The sequence below is a fragment of the Somniosus microcephalus genome, chromosome 18 (assembly GCF_052327205.1).
Source record: "Somniosus microcephalus isolate GS21.2 chromosome 18, FLI_Smic_1.0, whole genome shotgun sequence".
In the NCBI taxonomy this organism is placed as follows: Eukaryota; Metazoa; Chordata; class Chondrichthyes; order Squaliformes; family Somniosidae; genus Somniosus; species Somniosus microcephalus.
In genome coordinates, this window is record NC_141004.1 from 39,921,318 (window position 1) to 39,942,349 (window position 21,032).

Genomic DNA, 21,032 nt, shown 5'->3' on the forward strand with positions numbered 1-21,032 from the left:
AGGGATAACATAATGGCAGTAGAAAAAAGTAATGCAGCTATCAGCAAGACAAAAATAGAATCCATATGGATAGAGATAAAAGATAACAAAGGATCAATCACACTAATAGGTGTAGTCTACAGATCACCTAATAGTGGAAGGGAGGTGGAGGAAGAAATATGCAGACAAATTAGGGAAATGAGTAAAAAACATAGAATAATAATCATGGGGGATTTCAACTACCCCGATATTAATTGGACAGAAGAGGTAGGTAAAGGGGATAAGGGAATGGAGTTCCTACAATGTGTACAGGACTCCTTTCTAACCCAATATGTAAAAAGCCCAACAAGGGAGGATTAGCTATTGGATCTAGTAATGGGGAATGAACCAGAGCAGATAAGAGAAGTAAAAGTAGGGGAACATCTAGGCAATAGTGACCATAATATAATACGCTTTAAGATGATAATTGAGAAGGACACAAGTATGACGAAGACCAGGGTAATAGATTGGAGAAAAGCTGATTCTGAGGAGCTGAGAATAGAATTTGGGAAAATAAAATGGGCAACAATATTGGTAAACAATGATGTAGAACAGCAATGGGAAACATTTAAAATGGTGTTCAGCAGAGTGCAGGAACAATATATTCTGCTAAAAGGAAAGAACAAACTAAACACTAACAAGACTCCATGGATGAATAAAGTCATAAGGGAACAATTGAGGATAAGGAATGAGGCATACATTAAGTACATAGACAGCAGGAGAATGCATGATAAGGGAAAATATGAAGAGATTAGGAGAATATGAAGAGATTAGGCGAGAAGTCAAAAAAAACAATTAGGAAGGCAAAGAGGAACTATGAAATTAAATTATCAAGGAACATAAAACAAAATAGTAAAATATTTTACTGGCACATCAATAAAAAAGGAAGCTTGGGATGGGAATAGGGCCATTAAGGGATAGACAGGATAATACCACAGGTAACAATAGAGAGATGGCAGAAATATTAAATAATTATTTTATTTCAGTATTTACCAGGGAGATAGAACAGGTGGACATGACATTGGATGGTGAGATTAGTAATGAGATAAGTGCATTTAAAATAAAAAGAGGTTAAACTAATCAAACTCAAAGAGGGTAAAACTCTGGATCGGATGGATTGCATCAGCGCATTTTAAAAGAATCTAGGGAAGAGATAGCAGAGGCATTACTACACATATTTAGTAATTCATTAGAAAAACGTGTAGTGTCAGAGGACTGATGGATAGCTAATGTAATAGCTATATCTAAGAAGGGAGATAGAAGATGTCCAGGGAATTATAGACCAGTCAGCTTAACATCAGTGGTAGGAAAAATAATGGAATCCCTACTAAAGGAGAAAATAGAAGAACATCTAGAAACCAAAAACATAGTAATGAATAGTCAGCATGGATTCCAAAAGGGAAAGTCTTGCTTGACCAAACTCATTGAATTTTTTGAAGCGGTAACAGAGAGAGTAGACCATGGTAATGCAGTAGATGTAATTTATCTAGATTTTCAAAACACCTTCGATAAGGTACCCCATAATAGACTGATGAACAAGGTCAGAGAATGCAGAGTCAGGGGACAAGTAGCAGAATGGATAGCTAGCTAGCTTCAAGACAGAAAGCAGAGAGTAGGAGTAAAAAGTAGCTCTTCACGGTGGCAGAAGGTGGGTAGTGGTATTCCACAAGGATCAGTGCTGGGACCACTGCTGTTCACAATTTATATTAACGATTTAGACTTTGGAATCAAAAACACAATTTCTAAATTTGCGGATGACACCAAATTGGGGGAGATAGTCAATACTGAGGAGGACTGCAACAAGTTACAGGAGGACATTAATAAACTTGCAGAATGGGCATATAATTGGCAAATGAAGTTCAACACAGATAAATATGAGGTATTACCTTTTGGTAGGAAGAATAGGGAGGTCACTTACTACTTGGAGGGTACGAGTCTAGGTGGGGTAGAGGAACAAAGGGATCTCGGAGTACAAATACACAAATCACTAAAAGTTGCGACACAGGTTAGCAAGGCCATAAAAAAAGCAAACCAAGCACTAGGGTTTATTTCTAGAGGGATAGAATTGAAAAGTAGGGAAGTTATGCTAAACCTGTATCGAACCTTGGTTAGAGCACACTTAGAGTACTGCGTGCAGTTCTGGTCGCCATATTATAAAAAGGATATAGAGGCACTGGAGAGGGTGCAGAGAAGATTTACAAGGATGATACCAGAAATGCGAGGGTATACATATCAGGAAAGGATGAACAGGCTGGGTCTCTTTTCTCTTGAAAAAAGAAGGCTGAGGGGTGAACTAATAGAGGTCTTTAAAATTATAAAAGGCTTTGATAGAGTGGATACAGAGAGAATGTTTCCACTTGTTGGGAAGCGCATAACTAGAGGCCATCAAAATAAGATAGTCGCCAAGAAATCCAATAGGGAATTCAGAAGAAACTTCTTTACCCAAAGAGTGGTGAAAATGTGGAACTCACTACCACAGGGAGTAGTTGAAGCGAATAGTATAGATGCATTTAAGGGGAGGCTAGACAAGCATATGAGGGAGAAGAGAATAGAGGGTTATGCTGATAAATTTAGATGAGGAAAGACAGGAGGAGGCTCGAGTGGAGCATAAACGCCGGCATGGACTGTTTCTGTGCTGTATATCCTATGTAATCTTATGTAATCCTATGTAAAGTTGTGACTTGGTGATGTAGGCCACTCCACCGCTGTGGCTAGGGGGGTCGGGGGGGGGATGCAATTGTCAGAAAACATAGTTAAGCGGTAAGCCTTCAGTAAGAGGCAAGGTGCCACCAAGTTTTAGTCAAAGCTAACATGTCAATGGAATCATTCACAATAAGGTTATGAATGGCAAGTGCCTTGTTCATGAGGGTATGGGCATTCTAGAAGGAAATGCAGAGAGGGACACTGATTATTGATGCACTGGCATTGTCCTTGGTGGTAGTGGTGGGTGGGGTGAATGGGACAGAAAGGAGGTCGTTGAGGTTAACCCCAGCGGCCGTGTTAGATGGGAATGTCATTGAGAAGGATTGGGCAGCTCGTAAGGAAGCAGTGATTAATGCCTCGATGTGCCCTTCTGAATATGTTGAAAGGGTAGTTGTGGGCTTATTCAAGGCAGATTCAAGCTTGGCACTGTGGCAGGAGAGTAGGAAGGCAGAGGAGTAGTGATGGGTTGGGGATGGGATTGAGAGGATAAAGTACCTGCGATGGGAGAAATAAATGTGGCATAACTAGGGTCAGGAAGGGGATGAGAGAAGAGCCCAAGAGAAAAAAAAATAGACTAGTGTTCCACAATTGGCAAAAATAACTTGACACATAAAGAAGTTATCGTGCTTACTTGTGTAATATTATCCTTACTTCATAACTGTGGTGTTCGATTCACAGGGTCAGATAGTCCTCAGTCACCGACGAAAGATCGGTATCGTTCTGTCATTTCACGTAAGCAAATTCTGGAAGAAACACTAGAGGCTTATTTGGATGAACTGAAAAAACTGTGTTTACGCGAATCTGTGAGTACCAGTAAATGATACCCTCTGGGTTCTGATTTCAGTGTTTTACAACTATACTTAGGCTTACTGTGGCAAACTTTTGATTAGCATCCAATTCTGTAGTGATGAATTACATTGTGCAATGGGTATTAATACAAAAGTAAGCTGCATGATATTCTCCTGAATGAAAATCTCTTCTTGTTTATGTAGTCTCAAGTCAAGAATGCATTTCATTAAACATTTTGATTGAGGAATTTTTATGATCTAGGTTTATTACTTAATTATATAACACAAGTGATCTTTATATTATCTACGTGAATACAACTATTTATGTTTCAATGTGTTTCATCTTTAGGAGTTGACAGGGCATTTGCCAAAAGAGTACCCATTAGCTGAAGGGGAAAAGCCACCCACTGTCCGTCGTCGTATTGGAACAACCTTTCAGTTGGATGAGGAGACAATTACACCCAAAGGAGAGGTAGTTCGCTATGTTTGATTGAAGCCCACTTTAGATTAACCTTTGACCCTCAAGATTCCATTGCATCAAACAGTTGTCTTCTCCTGAAAAAACAGTAGAATGGCAAAAGCACAAACAAATGATTACATTCTCCAATGCTTTAATGCTGATGCCAATGTTAATTATGAAGTACTATTTGTCTATATAAAAAGACCTGGTTTGTTTGAGAAGTGGTTTTCATTTCATGGCCAATTGCTGCTTTGTTATAGAAGAAGAAAACAATAATGATGAGTGCCATCCAAACCCAACGGCCAAATACTTTGATCATTTAAAAAATCTTTGGATTCAGATATTCCTGAACCTTTTTCAAAACATGACGATGCACTTGCACAAAACAAGAACACGTGGTCCAATGTGGTAAATTCCTATTTGGGTCAGACATTTTTCACGATTCCTTGAGGCGCAGGATGTTGGTCCACAAAATTGGGCCTCGTTGTACCTGTTTTATGCCCATAAAATGGGTGCAACAAAGTCCAATTTCTACCCCAAAGATTCATTTAGAGTCAAGTCCCCGATTAGGTATGTTGATCGAATGAATATTTGTACAGATGCAATTCAGTAATATAGTAGTGACAGCCAGTGTCTTTCATCTCTGTTGATTCAAGTTTCATCTAGTGGAGGGAAGGTAAAAAAACAGGTTTTTTTTGTCAGTTTCAGCCTTCGCCCACAAAACAATAATCCATAGGACACAAAAAAAACTCAGATTGGCCAATATGTCATTTCTAACACAGTTTAGAGTTGACTGTGGAAAATGGTTAGGGTAAGGTGTAGTTTGAGAACAATGTTAGAAGATCCCAGCTGTCTAATGACTTGTGTTATACCTAAGCTTGTAATACTCAGTTGAATTTTCATAACAATTCTATTGTTCTGGAAGCCAAATTCTAATCTAAACTTGTGTTTTTTCTCAATTGGCTTGGCTTTTGGGCCCAAAGTTCAGGTTATTAGAAGACCAGAGCATTCAGCTTTGATTAGTTTTAGTTGAAGGAAATACCAAGGCATTCTCCAGGTTTTCACTGTTTAACCCCATGGACACAAAAGTAAGAAAGGTCAGAATGTAGTCTGTTTTAAATCTGGTTATTGTTTTCTAGGACTCTGAACTTGACTGTCTGGAGAGAGACTTTGCCTTGCAGTTACAGTTTGTGGAGGCAGCAAAGCGTCTGTCGCAAGAAGGAAATCTAAGCAGGCACATACGAAAACAAAGAAAACATGCCTTTGTAAAAGAGCAAAAGAAACTAAAAGATATTAGAAAAGCTATAAACGAACATAGAGACATGGCTGGTGGAAGAGCAGTACAGCCAAGTAATGTTATCGAAGGTATGTTACAATTTTAACTTGACTCCAGTATAAATATGGAATATTACTTGTCACTGCAAGAATATTATGAAGTGCTTTCCTTCATAGCAACAGAACAGCTTTTTCCCCAGGCATTGGTAACAGGAGCTGGTTTGTGGTAATAGGCAGGGCATGACCAAAATTGCGTTTGGATAAATCGTGTGCAAAAAACATGCAACTACCAGTCAGTATAGGAACTTTGCCAGTAAAGACAATGGTCATACACATCATATTATCCATTTAACATGCAAATGCCCAAGCTCAAGGCTCAGAGATTAGAGTGCATGGGACATAATTTTTCTTTGTGAAGTAACATCTTCTGTTGGACATTGATTTTACCTACTGGGAACTCAATTTGGTTTCAATTTCTCCCTTTAAGGCATTGAACATGTGCTGGGATATGGTTCAGTGAGCAGCAGAATCCCTCTGGTACCTCATCCAAATAGCCATGTGAATCAAACTCAGTGACAATGCTGACAGAAATTATTATACCAGAATTGATTAATCATAATTAATATTACAATTAACTAATTAATATCGTTTCAGATATTTATTGCCCCAGGTAAAGAAACAGGTTGCCTATAGCATTTGGAATGTTCCTGAATGGCAGGGCAGCCTGTTTACTAATAGTATAGTTTGCAATGGACTTCTAAGGAAAAACATTTGAACGGTAGAGATCAAAAGCAAAATCTGTCAATCCCAGAAATCTGAAATTAAACAAAATGGACATGTTAACATTTCAGGTGGGACCCTTCCTCCGAACTAACAAGGGTCCCACTCACAAGGTCTCAGATATTCAGGTGCTGAGGTGCTGTGTGTGTCCAACACTTTCTGTTGGCTATCTTTTGAACAGTTGCAGTACTCGGAACTTTATAACATGCCTAGGTAAAGATTCCACTTTTCAAACAGTTCAGAATGGCTATTATACAATTGTAAGGATCATAACTTTTCCATCACCATAACAGTGTGCTGTGTGGATTGCCAGGTCCTTACTGCTACATTTTGAATTATGTTAGGAATTCTGTATTTGCAAGTGAGATATTTTTGTTGACAGTGAAGCTTTAGTAAGGCAATTAGCTTATGCAGCAATCCTCAGGGCTTTCAATTACCACTGTGGCTGACAATAATTATATATGTGGTAAGGCTTGTTTATCGATGTTAATCTATTAATTCTCAGTGAAGCTGCAAAGCCTGGCCATCCACCGTGATGCTCAGGAGAGCCCTATCAAAGGGAAAATGGCACCTATAGGGGTAGATTTTGACTGCAGATGAGTTTCGGGCAGTCGTTCTCGGAAGGTTGGGGGTCGGGGGAGGGGTGGGGGGGCTGCGGGAGTGGGTAGAATCCTGGTGCGGCAGCGGCCCAGGTTATTTTTGTGGGCCCTGGCCCCACATTAATAAATTAAAACTTAATTGCTGGACTCCTCTTCAGCTGGACGCCCAGCTGATATTGTGCGGAGCATGCTCAATGCACGCTCTGCCCAGTATTGTCCTAAAATGGCCAGAATTTGCATATTAAAAGGCCCTACCGCCTCACTCAGGCAGGTTCTTCAGTTGCCCACTGGTAGATCCTAGGAACTATTGGTAGGAACAGGGCATTAAGTTATTCCCCACCATTTCCAGGGGACTACTGCCTTGCTCTGCGGGTGGGAGTCCTCAAAATCTCCCAGATAAATTCAAGATGGACCTTCTTATAGTAGATTATTTGTGGCCAACCAAATAGCATACTATTGCAAAGTATTTCAATGTAGTGATGGTCACAGCAGAACACAGCACATTACTTCGCTTCAGTTTCTCAACAGTGTTTTGGGACAAAACTCAGAATAGAGATGAAATGTATTTTATTAGTGGGACATGGGGTTGTTTGGTGAGCCTGGTGATAATAATGTATTCCTTTTGTTTGTAAAAAAAACACCTTAGATGAATTTGTCTTAAACAACATGGACTATTTTACAGACAGAAGCTCCAACTCACAGCTAGTATCAATGATCAAAGTGATTGCTTTAAGACTGTGTAGCCTATATGCTTTCAGGACACAGCATTACTTTGTAATTTGTATTGCTTTGTAGTGCATGTTTTGATGTTTTAAAAGTGATCTCTTCATTAGTTATTTTATATTTACTGTATCAAAATAATAATCATTTAGTAATGCTTACAAGATACATAGCATTAATGGTAGTATTGAATCTCTCATTACATACTTAGGTACATAATTATTGTAGGCACTATCTGTGATCACACATCCAATAAGAGTATGAGGGCATCACGAGCAGAGATTCACACAAACTACCTAATCCTAGAGGAGAATGTAAAGGGAGGTCACCACTTTTGAAGCTTTCTTTTGATGGTTGAGATCACTCAGTTATTAGACCCATCCTTCAAGCAATGAACAGCTGCAATAACAATCAAACCTGAAGTGGTGAAAGAACATACTGGAAAGTATTACATAATATTTACTGCACAGAAACAGGCCATTTGGCCCAACAGGTCCATGCTGGTGTTTATGCTTCACGTAGCCTCCTCCCACCCTTCTTCATTTAACCACATCAACATATCCTTCTATTCCTTTCTCCCTCGTGTGTTTATCTATTTTCTCCTTAAATGCATCTTTGCTCGTCGCCTTAACTACTCCTTGTGGTAGCGAGTTCCACATTCTAACCACTCACTGGATAAAGACATTTCTCCAGAATTCCCTATTGGATTTATTAGTGACTATCTTATATTTATGGCCCCTAGTTCTGGTCTCCCCCGCAAGTGGAAACATTTTCTCTATGTCGACCTTATCAAACCCTTTCATAATCTTAAAGACCTCTATCAGTTCACCCCTCAGCCTTCTCTTCTCTAGAGAAAAGAGCCTCAGCATGTTCAATCTTTCCTGATAGTTATAACCTCTCATAGACATAGAAACATAGAAGATAGGAGCAGGAGTAGGCTATTCCACTGAGAAGAAAAGGGTGTAAAAGAAAAGACAGCCATCCGTGGCTAAGTAAAGAAATTAAGGATAGTATTCGACTAAAAACAAGGGCAAATCTAGTGGGAGGATAGAGGATTGGGAAAACTTTAAAAGGCAGCAAAAAATAACAAAAAGATTGATTAAGAAAGGGAAGATAGATTATGAAAGTAAATTAGCAAAAAATATAAAAACAGATAGTAAGAGTTTTTATAGTTATATAAAAAGAAAAAGGGTGGCTAAAGTAAATGTTGGTCCCTTAGAGGATGAGACCGGGAAATTAATGGTGGGAAATATGGAGATGGCAAAAACACTGAATGAATATTTTGTATCAGTCTTTACAGTAGAGGACACTAAGAATATCCCAACACTGGACAAACAGGGGGCTATATAGGGGGGGAGGAGCTAAACACAATCAAAATCACTAAGGAAGTGGTACTCGGTAAAATAATGGGACTCAAGGCGGATAAATCACCTGGACCTGATGGCTTACATCCTAGGGTCTTGAGGGAAGTGGCGGTAGGGATTGTGGATGCATTGGTAATAATTTTCCAAAACTCCCTGGACTCAGCAAAGGTCCCGGCAGACTGGAAAACTGCTAATGTAACACCCTTATTTAAAAAGGGCAGTAGACAGAAGGCTGGAAACTATAGACCGGTTAGCCTAACATCTGTGGTAGGTAAAATTTTGGAGTCCATTATTAAGGAGACAGTGACAGGACATTTGGATAATCATCATTTAATAGGACAAAGTCAGCATGGTTTTATGAAGGGGAAGTCATGTTTGACAAATTTGCTGGAGTTCTTTGAGGAAGTAACATATAGGGTGGATAAAGGGGAACCAGTGGACGTAGTGTATTTAGACTTCCAAAAGGCATTTGACAAGGTGCCAAACAAAAGATTATTGCTTAAGATAAAAATCACAGGATTGGGGGTAATATTCTGGCATGGATAGAGGATTGGCTATCTAACAGAAGGCAGAGAGTTGGGATAAATGGTTCATTCTCAGACTGGCAATCAGTAACTAGTGGTGTTCCGCAGGGGTCATTGCTGGGTCCCCAACTCTTTATAATCTATATTAACAATTTGGAGGAGGGGACCGAGTGTAACATATCAAAGTTTGTAGATGATACTAAGATGGGAGGGAAAGTAGTGAGTGAGGAGGACATAAAAAACCTGCAAGGGGACATAGACAGGCTAAGTAAGTGGGCAGAGATTTGGCAGATGGAATACAATACTGGAAAGTGTGAGGTTATGCACTTTGGCAGGAAAAATCGTAGAGCAAGTTATTATCTTAATGGCAAGAAACTGGAAAGTACTGAAGTACAAAGGGATCTGGGGGTCCTGGTGCACGAAACTCAAAAGGTTAGTATGCAGGTGCAGCAAGTGATTAAGAAGGCCAATGGAATGTTGGCTTTCATTGCTAGGGGGATAGAATATAATAATAGGGAGGTATTGCTTCAGTTGTACAAGGTATTGGTGAGACCGCACCTGGAATACTGCATAAAGTTTTGGTGTCCATACTTAAGAAAAGACATACTTGCTCTCGAGTCAGTACAAAGAAGGTTCACTTGGTTAATCCCGGGGATGAGGGGATGGACATATGAGGAGAGTTTGAGTAGATTGGGACTCTACTCATTGGAGTTCAGAAGAATGAGAGGCGATCTTATTGAAACATATAAGATTGTGAGGGGTTGGATCGGGTGGATGCGGGGAGGATGTTCCCGATGATGGTTGAAACTAGAACTAGGGGGCATAGTCTTAGAATAAGGGGCTGCTCTTTCAAAACTGAGATGAGGAGGAACTACTTCACTCAGAGGGTGGTAGGTCCATGGAATATGCTGCCCCAAAAAGCTGTAGAAGCTAAATCATTACATAAATTTAAAACAGAAATAGACAGTTTCCTAGAAGTAAAGGGAATTAAGGGTTACGAGGAGCTGGCAGGAATTTGGACATGAGTCTAGGTTCGGATCGGACATGGCCCTGTGGGTAGCGGAGCGGGCCCAGGGGCCGTGTAGCCTGATCCTGCTCCTATTTTGTGTGTCTAATTCTGTTAGATTCAGGAGATGGTTCTGTGATAGTGGATTGGCGGTTAGGATCAGATCAGCCATGATCTTATTGAATGGCGGAGCAGGCTCGAGGGGCCGATTGGCCTACTCCTGCTCCTATTTCTTATGTTCTTATGTTCTTATTCGGCCCCTCGAGCCTTCTCCGCCATTTAATGAGATCATGGCTGATCATCCAAATTCAGTACCCTGTCCTTGCTTTCTTCCCATATCCCTTGATCCCTTTAGCCTTAAGAAATATATCTAACTCCTTCTTGAATATATTTAATGAATTGGCCTCCACTGTCTTCTGTGGTAGAGAATTCCACAGGTTCACCACTCTCTGGGTGAAGAAATTCCTCCTCATCTCAGTCCTAAATGGCTTACCCCTTATCCTTAGACTGTGACCCCTGGTTCTGGACTCCCCCGCCATCGGGAACATCCTTCCTGCATCTAGTCTGTCTAGTCCTGTTAGAATTTTATAAGTTTCAATGAGATCCCCTCTCATTCTTCTAAACTCTAGCGAATATAAGCCTAATCAACTCAATCTCTCTTCATACGTCATTCCTGCCATCCCAGATATCAGTCTCAGTTCTAGTATCCTTCTAGTAAATCTTTTTGCACCTTCTCCAGTGTCTTTGTATCCTTTTTATAATATGGAGACCAGAACTGTTCACAGTGCATTCCAGATCACAACAACTCGCTGTGTAAAAAAATGATTTGTCATGTAGCCTCTGGTTCTTTTGTGAATCACCTTAAATCTGTGTGCTATGGTTAACGATCCTTCTGTCACTAGAAACAGTTTCTCCTTATTTACTCTATCAAAAAACATTCATGATTTTAAAGACCTCCTCTTAACCTTCTCTGCTATAAGAAGAACAACCCCAGCTTCTCCAGTCTCTCCACATAACTGAAGTCCATCCCTGGTACCATTTTCGTAAATCTCTTCTGCATCCTCTCTAAGGCTTTGACATCCTTTCTAAAGTGTGGTGCCCAGAACTGAACACAATACTCCAGCTGTGGCCTAACCAGTATTTTATAAAGGTTTAGCATAACTTTTTTGCTTTTGTACTCTATTCCTCTATTAATAAAGCCACAGACATTTTGTGAGACTGTCCTGGTTCCTGGGTGCCATACCTTAGAGCATCTCCTCACTTTCAGGAGCTATCCGCATCTAGAGGCACGCGCTTTCCCAGCACATGATTTCCTCAGTGCCTATCGAGCTAATCTATACCACAGTGTGGAGGATGCCTATCCTTTAATGAATGAATCTATCTTTTTCAAATATTTCAAACTAATGTTAAGAATCACACACTACTTAGATAGATTAGTTAGGTACCCTAGGGCACATTATGCTACAGTGAAGCAATTGTTACATTGACAAGCACGATATGGTTATGTGACTTTGGTGCCAAGTTCATTGTTTACAACGGGTACCTTAGAGATCCAGGAAAATATGTGCAAAGTCCAAAAAATACAATGGAAGTCAGTGTCAGCCCCAAACATCAATCCTGAGTGTGGGCGTTACCTGCTGGCTAAAAATAACCTCTCTAATTTTCCCATGTCATTTATTTTAAAAAATAACATTGAGGCGGTGCAAGATCAGAGGGGCCTGGGGGCACATATGCACAAATCTTTAAAGGTAGCAGGGCAAGTTGATAAGGCAGTTAAGAAAGCGTATTGGATGCTTGGCTTTGTAAATATTGCATTAAATGCAAAAACAAGGAAGTCATACTAAATCTTTACAATCACTGGTTAGGCCTCAGCTGGAGTATTGTGTACAATTCTGGGCACCGCACTTTAGGAAGGATGTCAAGTCCTTGGAGAGGGTACAGAGGAGGTTTACCAGGATGTTACCAGGGATGAGGGACTTCAGTTATGTGGACAGATTGGAGAAGCTGGGATTGTTCTCCTTAGAGTAGAGAAGGTTAAGGGGAGACCAAATAGATCTATTCAGGGGTTTTGATAGAGCAAGTAGGGAGAAACTGTTTCCTCTGTCAAGTGTGTGTCAGTTACCAGAGGTCACAGATTTAAAATCATTGGCAAAAGTACGAGAGGGGAAATTAGGAGGTTTTTTTCCACACAGAAGGTTGTTACGATTTGGAAAGCACTACCTGAAAGAGTGGTGGAAGCAGATTCCATAGGAACTTTCAAAAGGCAATTGGACATGTATTTGAGGAAGATTAATGTGCAGGGTTATGGGGAGAAAGCTGGGGTGTGGGATTAAATTGGACAGCTCTTTCAAAGAGCCGGCACAGGCACAATGGATCAAATGGCCTCCTTCTGTGCTGTGCTGTTCTGTGCTCCTTCTATGATTTTGACTCTTTTTGGTCTCTTTACCACCCCATTTGTCCTCAAAAACAAGACAGTAGCAGGCAGAGGATAGAGTGTCAGTTTCTATCACCCAGTTTACCCTGATTGCAGAACTATCCTGATTTTCTCGGGGAGGATGAAATAATTCCTGGTGGCCAGAGTTCCTGTCTGAAACAGGCAGGAGTCTCATAAATACATGCAAATCAGGGTCATGTAATGTACTTATGGCACCAATGCGACTTCCTGAATTTACTGCCTAACTAATGCCACTTCCTACCCCCTCCCCATACCATGGGTGGTGGAAGTTGTGAGGTGAACATGTCAAACACTATTTAAAGGAATCCTCAGCTGCTCTCAGTTAAACCGTATGGAACTTTTTACTAGCACCAGCTTGCGAGTATTTGTCCTTAAAGTTATTAAAAGTTCATTTAGTAATGGTTGCTAATGTAGGCTCTGAATTGTAAAGGGGCTTTTGGCATTGTATTTGTTTTGACATGGGGCACTTCTAGGAATCCCACTTTGGGAGGAGAGACTAAACAGAGCTGCAGCTGAAAGGAGAGATCATAGAAGGATGTACGCTCGGAAAAATCTTCACCCTCTCTGCAGAGTTTGTAGGCTCAGAACAACGTATCTGTAGTCCTTTGAGGAATAATGCACAAGAAGGCCTTGCTTCTCCAGAGAGGCAGTCACAGTGTTGTGTCACATCTTGCAAGATGACTTGCAGCCAACTGCCACAGCTTGCATAGCATTGCCTATTACAATCAAGGTCACTGCAGCCCTGAATGTCTTTGCTTCTGGCTTCTTCCAGGCTGCCACAAGGGATGTCCACAACAAAGTCAATCTACAGTCCATGCTTTGACTGATGCTTTGCTTCCTAGATCAAACCGATTTATCACTTTCCCCATGGACATCTAGAAGCAAAAGGATAGGGCTCCGGGATTCACTCCGATTGCAAGATTCCCCCCAAATCAGGGAATCATTGATTGCACTGATATCACCCTGTGGACACCGTATGATTGCCTTCATGAATCCAATGAGTATCTGCTGATATTCAAGTAGCATTGTGGCTTTAATGCCATATAGAAAGGCCTGCTCACTATTTGCCACCCCAATGTGACTCCCTCGTCCCTGGCTGAAATGCTCTGTTACATATTCTACTCCATCTACAAGGTGCTGCCTCAGAGATTTCAACATGGGAGGGGAGGGAGGCTGCGCTGCCTCATTCAAGGAATCGTGAGGTACTCGTGGTCAGCGTCCTCTAGGAGCTTGGGCCTGAAGAGGCTCAGCTGCAGATCGCAACAAAGTAGCAGCTGCCAGGATAGTCTGGCCCAGCTTGCTTTCTGGTATCGAGGTGGACATTGGTTCATGGGGTCACAAGGGTACGGATTTGTTGTCATCATGATGGTATCACTTTTCATTAACATTCCACAAATACCCCTGCTACTGGACTGTACACTCCTACCGATCTGTGGGAGACCAGATTTCAGTAGGCCGAGTGAAGCCCCTATCCATTTGGTCTCCCAGCCTGTTGACAGCCTGCACCAGGGCCTCCAAAACTGCATCTGAGAACCTGGGTTCCCTCTCTGTACCTCTTCCAGCCATTTTGAACCTTCACAGCATTTCCCTGCTGTCTGCAGTCAAAGCGCACCTCACCTTTAAGAGGTGCTGCCTGCCTTTAAGTGGTGTCAGTGAAGCTCGATTTTCCCCGCCCCCCCCCCCCCCCCCCACATATCAAATAAGCCCGAAGCCAATGAATAGATTGAGTAGCACTGGCTGCATGTCTGGCTCAGTATAATGATGTGGTGCGTACCACTGCCTTCATGCCTGATTTCAGGCGCGATCGAATTTCTAGGCCATGATTTCTTCCTAAATCAGATTTATCCTAGTAGACCTAATAAATAGTAGGAAAAAATCACTTGAAAGTGAAATATAGCACTTACTGTTTTCCAAAGATATCAGTTTAAGCATATTTATTTATCTTGAATAGAAATGTAAAGAATAAACACTTGATTTGCTTGCATCAAAATCTCATTTCTCAAAACCCTTTTTGTTTTTAGAATTGAGTGCTTCTGATGACAGTTCCCTGGAAGATGGTAAGTCCTCAACCTGTTGAGTACAAAGGGATTGAAATTGGTCTTGGGTTGTAGAGTCAAACGGGTGATAGCGAATCGGAATTCGGATGGGGTGTGAAACGGTTGCTGATTCGCAATCACCTGTTTTTGTGCCATCGCCCAAGATCAATTTCACACCCAAAATATTCATTCACACCTTGCAAGTAAATAAGATTGATTTACTACAGACTGAATCAAATTAGTGAAGATCAATTTTTGCCTGTACTTTTAACTCTTTTAGACATCCACCACAGGCTCCATGAGCCAAATGGCCTTCTTCTGTGCTGTGAGCTTCTATGGGGCCTAAACTTGCTAGCGTCCGATATCGGCCATGATTCCGATGGTGGCAGTGAGCTCGCTGGGCCAAGGGGCTCCATAATTTCTTACGTCACAAATTTAAAATTATTTTATGTGTAATGTTGACCAAAATCAAATCATCCTGTTAAATATTTAAATGATTCTTTTTGTATAGTTTTGATCTATGTTACTGTTTGCTTTCCACAGAAACAGGGCATCATCGCATCCACCATTCGTCATCAGAATTCTTGACAACTGTGCACATGTTGCAAAGGAATAACTCCCCACTGCCTCCTCTACAGCCCAGCAGGTCTACCCCACCGCAAACTCTGGAAGGACTTGCCCCAGCCTGTTATCAGTGCAGCGACTATGAAAAATCACCTGTCACGGACACAGCATGGATGGAGTCTAACCTGGATGAACCGTATGAGAAAGTGAAAAGAAGCTCCTCTTTAAGTAGCAAGTCAAGGTATAGCTTGGATTTTATTTGCCTATCATCTCAATGCAAATATTATTAAGGGTTGTTGACAGGGCGCCCCTGACCTGACTCACACAGTTCATTTTCTGATCAAACAAGAGAAAAGTTGGAACAGAAGCTGAAAACCTACATCAAAGATTTAGCAATACGGCTAAAATGTATAAACAAAAAATTCTCTAGACACTTTCTTTGTAATGTGTACCGGGTATTGGCAACTGGCTGGCATCAGCGTGATGTAATGTTCAATTATTTTATGAACTGTTCCTTCTTACAATGGTCAACAACAACAACTTGTATTTATATAGCACCTTTAATGTAGTAAAACGTCCCAAGGCGCTTCACAGGAGTGTTATAAGACAATACATTGGACACCGAGCCACGTAAGGAGAAATTAGGGCAGGTGACCAAAAGCTTGGTTAAAGAGGTAGGTTTTAAGAAGCGTCTTAAAGGAGGAAAGTGGGGTAGAGAGGCGGAGAGGTTTAGGGAGGGAGTTCCAGAGCTTTGGGCCCAGCAGCTGAAGGCACGGCCACCGACGGTTGAGCGATTATAATCAGGGATGCTCAAGTAAATGGGCCTCATGTCCCCTAAAACACAGAAGCTGCAGCTATGCATTTTTTTTCTCCCTGTAGACACCTCACACGCTTCAGGACAAAATACTTCTCGTGCCAACTGCATTTTATTTCTCTGCAAGCCACTCTGGCAGATGGTAATATCAGCACACTACACTCAAGATGAACTAAGATTTTGAATGAACTAACTCATTTATTTACAGAAATTAAACAAGTAAGACACATACAGAACAAGCAAACTTTGATATAATGGCAGTATGTGGCCTGATGTTTTAAAACTACATGCCATTCCTGACAGTAGTGAATGTAGTCACAACATCCTTATCAACAGTCTGTAACATACTCCAGCACTCATTCTCAGTTTTGTTCCATTCCAGACTGCCCTGTGGTTCCCATGCTGTCATGGTTTGGTTTGTTTCTTTTTCTTTGTCTTTCAGACTAAAAGGTTTAAATGTTCCATTAACCTTTGATCTGCCTGGAATACATAATAATGCCTTCTCTAACAGTCCCATTTACAGATTGAATGATTCACAAGTGGGTGTTGTTCACACCATCCAGGCAAGGCTATCTCCCTGAAATCACAGAAACCCCACAGTGCAGATAGAGGCCATTTCGGCCCATCGAGCCTGCACCAACACATATCCCACCCGATCCCTGTAACCCCTACACCAACACATATCCCACCCTATCCCCGTAACCCCACGTATTTAATCCCCCTAACACTAAGGGTCAATTTATCATAGCCAATCAACCTAACCCACACATCTTTGGACTGTGGGAGGAAACCGGAGCACCCGGAGGAAACCCACGCAAACACGGGGAGAATGTGCAAACTCCACACAGACAGTCACCCGAGGCCGGATTTGAACCCAGGTCCCTGACGCTGTGAGGCAACAGTGCTAACCACTATGCCACCGTGCTGCCACGGTGAGACTAGACTAGACAAGCAGAGGGAATGGTCATTTTAGGCCTTCCCCAACCTCAGTTTTAAATTCATACAGAGCATATATGTTAATAAAGCTTATTTTACCTCTGCCAATATATAATGACAATACCATGGAATTTCTGACATCAAGTAACACTTCATTACTTCCTCCTGTCACACTATTTCCATCTTGCCTATCTATGCTTTTCTGTTATACTCTTCTGTCACAATTAAACTTACTTGTTCTCCAACCTTGGTGTCTAGGTAGGTGGTAATAGTGCTTGCTTACCTCTGAGAGCTCACAGCTGTGTCTCACAGATAGATGGTGTTGTGGCACTGTTGCTGCCTGCAACCCTGCCCCCTTTCTCCTCCTTGCTGTTACTACCTCTCCACTGCGAGAGATCCACCTGCAACAACCCACAACACAACCATGAGTCCCCACCACTGCCATGTTCCTGTGTCCATGCCTTGACCCCACCCCACTGTGACCTCCTTAAGTTAATCTTAAAACTGCCTTGTCAGTACTAAAAGCAGAGGCCAGGAACTCAGCATATGGCACTGCCGAAGGGACCATGAGGTTAGATTGTGGTGGCTAGGAGGGGCGCAAGTCTAAGTGGGGTTGACCAGTGCAGCAAGTGGTGTATTTATTGAAAGGGATTAAGAAATCCTCCCTACCACAAATAAATCTCTTAAAATTAGCAGAAACCATCGCCAACCCCATCTTTCTCTCCCACCCTGAGCAATCATACCTTACCCCACCCCCAGGTGCTCCCATATTCCACAGCCCCTTCCCAATGTTCCCATACCCACTTCCAAACCCCAACACTACTAACTTACAGAACCACCCAACTTCCTATTACTGTTACCTACAGTTCCTATAACCTACCTCCAACCTATTTGCAACTTGGAACATTTTCTCTACCACCTTCTGCTTTATCTGGGTTTTAAAAAAAGATAAGAAGTAAAATTAACTATGTAGTTAAAACAAACTTTTTAATAGTAATCAAGGCTACTGATTCCATGGAAATATGCGTATAAACTTACAATTCAAGCCCAAAGAATATCACTACCGCTCTTACAGTACTTTGTAATAAAATTGCAATGGAATCAGTGGCCTTGATACTGCATTGTATGTTTCATAGCACAAAACAGGACATTCTCCAACTCACCATGAGCAACTTCATGGCAAATCCACTAGTTTTAATAATTCCCTTTAACATTCATAGCTTGACATTTTAGGAGCTCGTTTCAAATTCAAATTTGGACTCTTGCAATTTTAAACCATCTTGGAATTTTAAAATGACGAAACCATCGACCTGCTCTTGGATTTAATGTCAGGTTGAGCAAACGTTTGCAGAAATGGGGGCTTTGAATTTACTGATGCACTGATAATCTGAGGTTTCAGTATAGTAACTTTCAGTTCCTATTCGTTGCCTCCTATCCATTTTGTTCCCTGCGATGTCGAGACCCCAGAAACGTGTTAATGTCCTCCGATACTTCACTTAGACCACACCTTGGAAATCAGAAATCAAGGGCCCAGTCTACAGTGTAACCACATCAAATTTGTCTGGCACCAGGCAAAACCAAAATAGAAACCTGCACATATTGTTAGTTTCTGTCTGAGTTGCCAATGTCTGGTTGTTCTATAGATGTGAACCAGTTTTGCATGCTTGACAGCATATCATGTGATCATGCATTCTGGTAGAATCTGTGAGTAAACAGCAATATATGTGACATTCTTGTAGATTATCAACTGGAAAGTGAAATGAGTATGGCATTGAACCCTGCAGTCAGTTTAACTGACGTATAAATGAAATTAATCTAACCAGCATGGACTGTGCAAAGGTAATGGCTTTACTTTGGCAGTTACTTGAAAATTATTTTTCTGTACAATTACTAATTTCATTTCTGACTGGCGTTGCTATTGTATGCTTTTCCTAACAAATCACGTGACAGCCCAGCATCTAAATCTGGGTAATGATTCCAACCTCCAGTTTGAGATTATTGTGTATTCAAACACAGACCCAGTAGCTTTGTGACACTTACTAGTTTTTTTTTACATTCCTCTGCTCATTCCAATATTCGCATCAGAACTTGCAGTAATATCCTGTAAGTACAGGCCTTTTTTCTTTCGATAGAAAACATATATCAGTAATTTCTGTGGGGGTTCTCCCAATTTTCCATCATGGCTTCAGCGAAGGATTGGTGGGAACCCTAGGAAAAACAGCATAAATGGTGGTTTACTCCATTTCTCCAGCGTTTCCACCGATCTTCCGCTGAAGTTGTGGTGGGAGATTGAGGAACCTCTTTGGAAATTCTACCCCATAATCACTAGCAAACAATCTGACAGTATTGGACAATACGGTCTGATTCAAAGGAGCATTTTTAAAAATTTGTTCATGGGATGCGGGCGTCGCTGGCAAGGCCAGCATTTATTGCCCATCCCTAATTGCCCTTGAGAAGGTGGTGAGCAGCCTTCTTGAATCGCTGCAGTCCGTGTGGTGAAGGTACTCCCACAGTGCTGTTAGGGAGGGAGTTCCAGGATTTTGATCCAGCGACAATGAAGGAATGGCGATATACTTCCAAGTCAGGATGATGTGTAACTTGTTGGGGAACGTGGAGCTTGGGTGTTCCCATGCGCCTGCTGCCCTTGTCCTTCTAGGTAATAGAGGTCACAGGTTTGGGAGTTGCTGCCGAAGAAGCCTTGGCGAATTGATGCAGTGCATCTTGTAGATGGAACACACTGCAGCCACGGTACGCTGGTGGTGGAGGGAGTGAATGTTTTTTAAGATGGTGGATGGAGTGCCAATCAAGCAGGCTGCTATTTCCTGGATGGTGTCAAGCTTCTTGAGTGTTGTAAGGATTTTCAGGAACGGGAAAAGACCGTTAGGTCTAAACAAATCTTTTCTCTAGGATCAACTCCCTTGCCCATCTTTCCACCATATCCCTCCCTTCTCTCTCTCCAGAAGTAATTCCATTTGTTTCCTCAGCCCATTTCAACTCTGTATCAATGGGCTGATCTGGTAACCTATTCTGTAACTATTACTTTTTCGGTGACAAACTTCCACCTGACTTGCTGATTTTTAACCCAGGTTACGATAAACCTCATCTATTGCAATCAGTTCACATCACGTGTTCATCTTATCATGGCCTGAGTTCCTCTTCTGAAGGCACTTCAGCCATGACCAGAGAAGCTGTTACAATGAAAAAAGTTCCTCTGTAGTTTTCCGCAAAAAGTGTTGCCTTAATTCTTTTCACTTGATAAGTCAACATGTTTGCAGTTAAAAAAAATTGTTCTGGTTAGAAAGAGAGATTATTAGATGTCAACCACAGGCATCGATTTACCTGATTTATCCCCTTATTATATTTCTAGTTTTGGCAGAACTGGGATACATTAAATACCATCTTACTCCTGCTGTCTGGGTTACAGCGGTGCCATGGTTTCCTCCAAAACTCATGATGATACAGTGTGTCCATAATTACACATGTGCAGTGGTGCTTCAAGTTTCAGAAAGCTAAGGCATACAGTCTGTTTCATTTACCCACAAATGTTCAATCTGCTTACCTGCTTGAGCCTACCAGTCTAAGTTTATGAGGGTGGGGTGGGGCAGAGGGTTCGACACATGGCAGAATGTAGATAGGTTGGAATACACGTTGTGGTGTTATGACACCCATTTGTTTTGTTGGATCCTGCTGTTTGACGGGATGTGTCACAGTGCTACTCTAGTGTCAAGCCACCTGCTCCATGGCTCTTACTGGAAGCAGAGCAACCCAATCAGAGCAATTTGGCTCTTTTGTTCTAGGATTTTGACGCCCAGTGTTTGGTACTACAGGATATGGTGTGAAAGTTCTAACATAACAAGGGCTTGAAGTATTCACAACTCAAAGCACTGAACCATTAGAAGGGAGACAATTAAAGTTGACTCATGTGAAACCTTCATTATTTTTGTAAAAAGAAAACCAAAGGAAAATAGGAATAAAATAATATTGATGGAA

General features: G+C 41.5%; 1 protein-coding gene across 2 annotated transcripts in view; it reads left to right on the top strand.

The window, feature by feature from the left end:
- The window catches only part of LOC147105222 (innate immunity activator protein-like), a 141,681-nt gene that overhangs the window by 89,118 nt on the left and 31,531 nt on the right, over positions 1-21,032 (top strand). For both annotated transcript variants that reach the window (XM_086011366.1, XM_086011365.1), the window contains exons 3-7: positions 3,400-3,524; positions 3,859-3,981; positions 5,109-5,334; positions 14,714-14,749; positions 15,272-15,533. In XM_086011366.1, the coding sequence (XP_085867492.1) occupies positions 3,400-3,524; positions 3,859-3,981; positions 5,109-5,334; positions 14,714-14,749; positions 15,272-15,533 (772 nt within the window). The remainder of the gene's footprint in view (positions 1-3,399; positions 3,525-3,858; positions 3,982-5,108; positions 5,335-14,713; positions 14,750-15,271; positions 15,534-21,032) is intronic.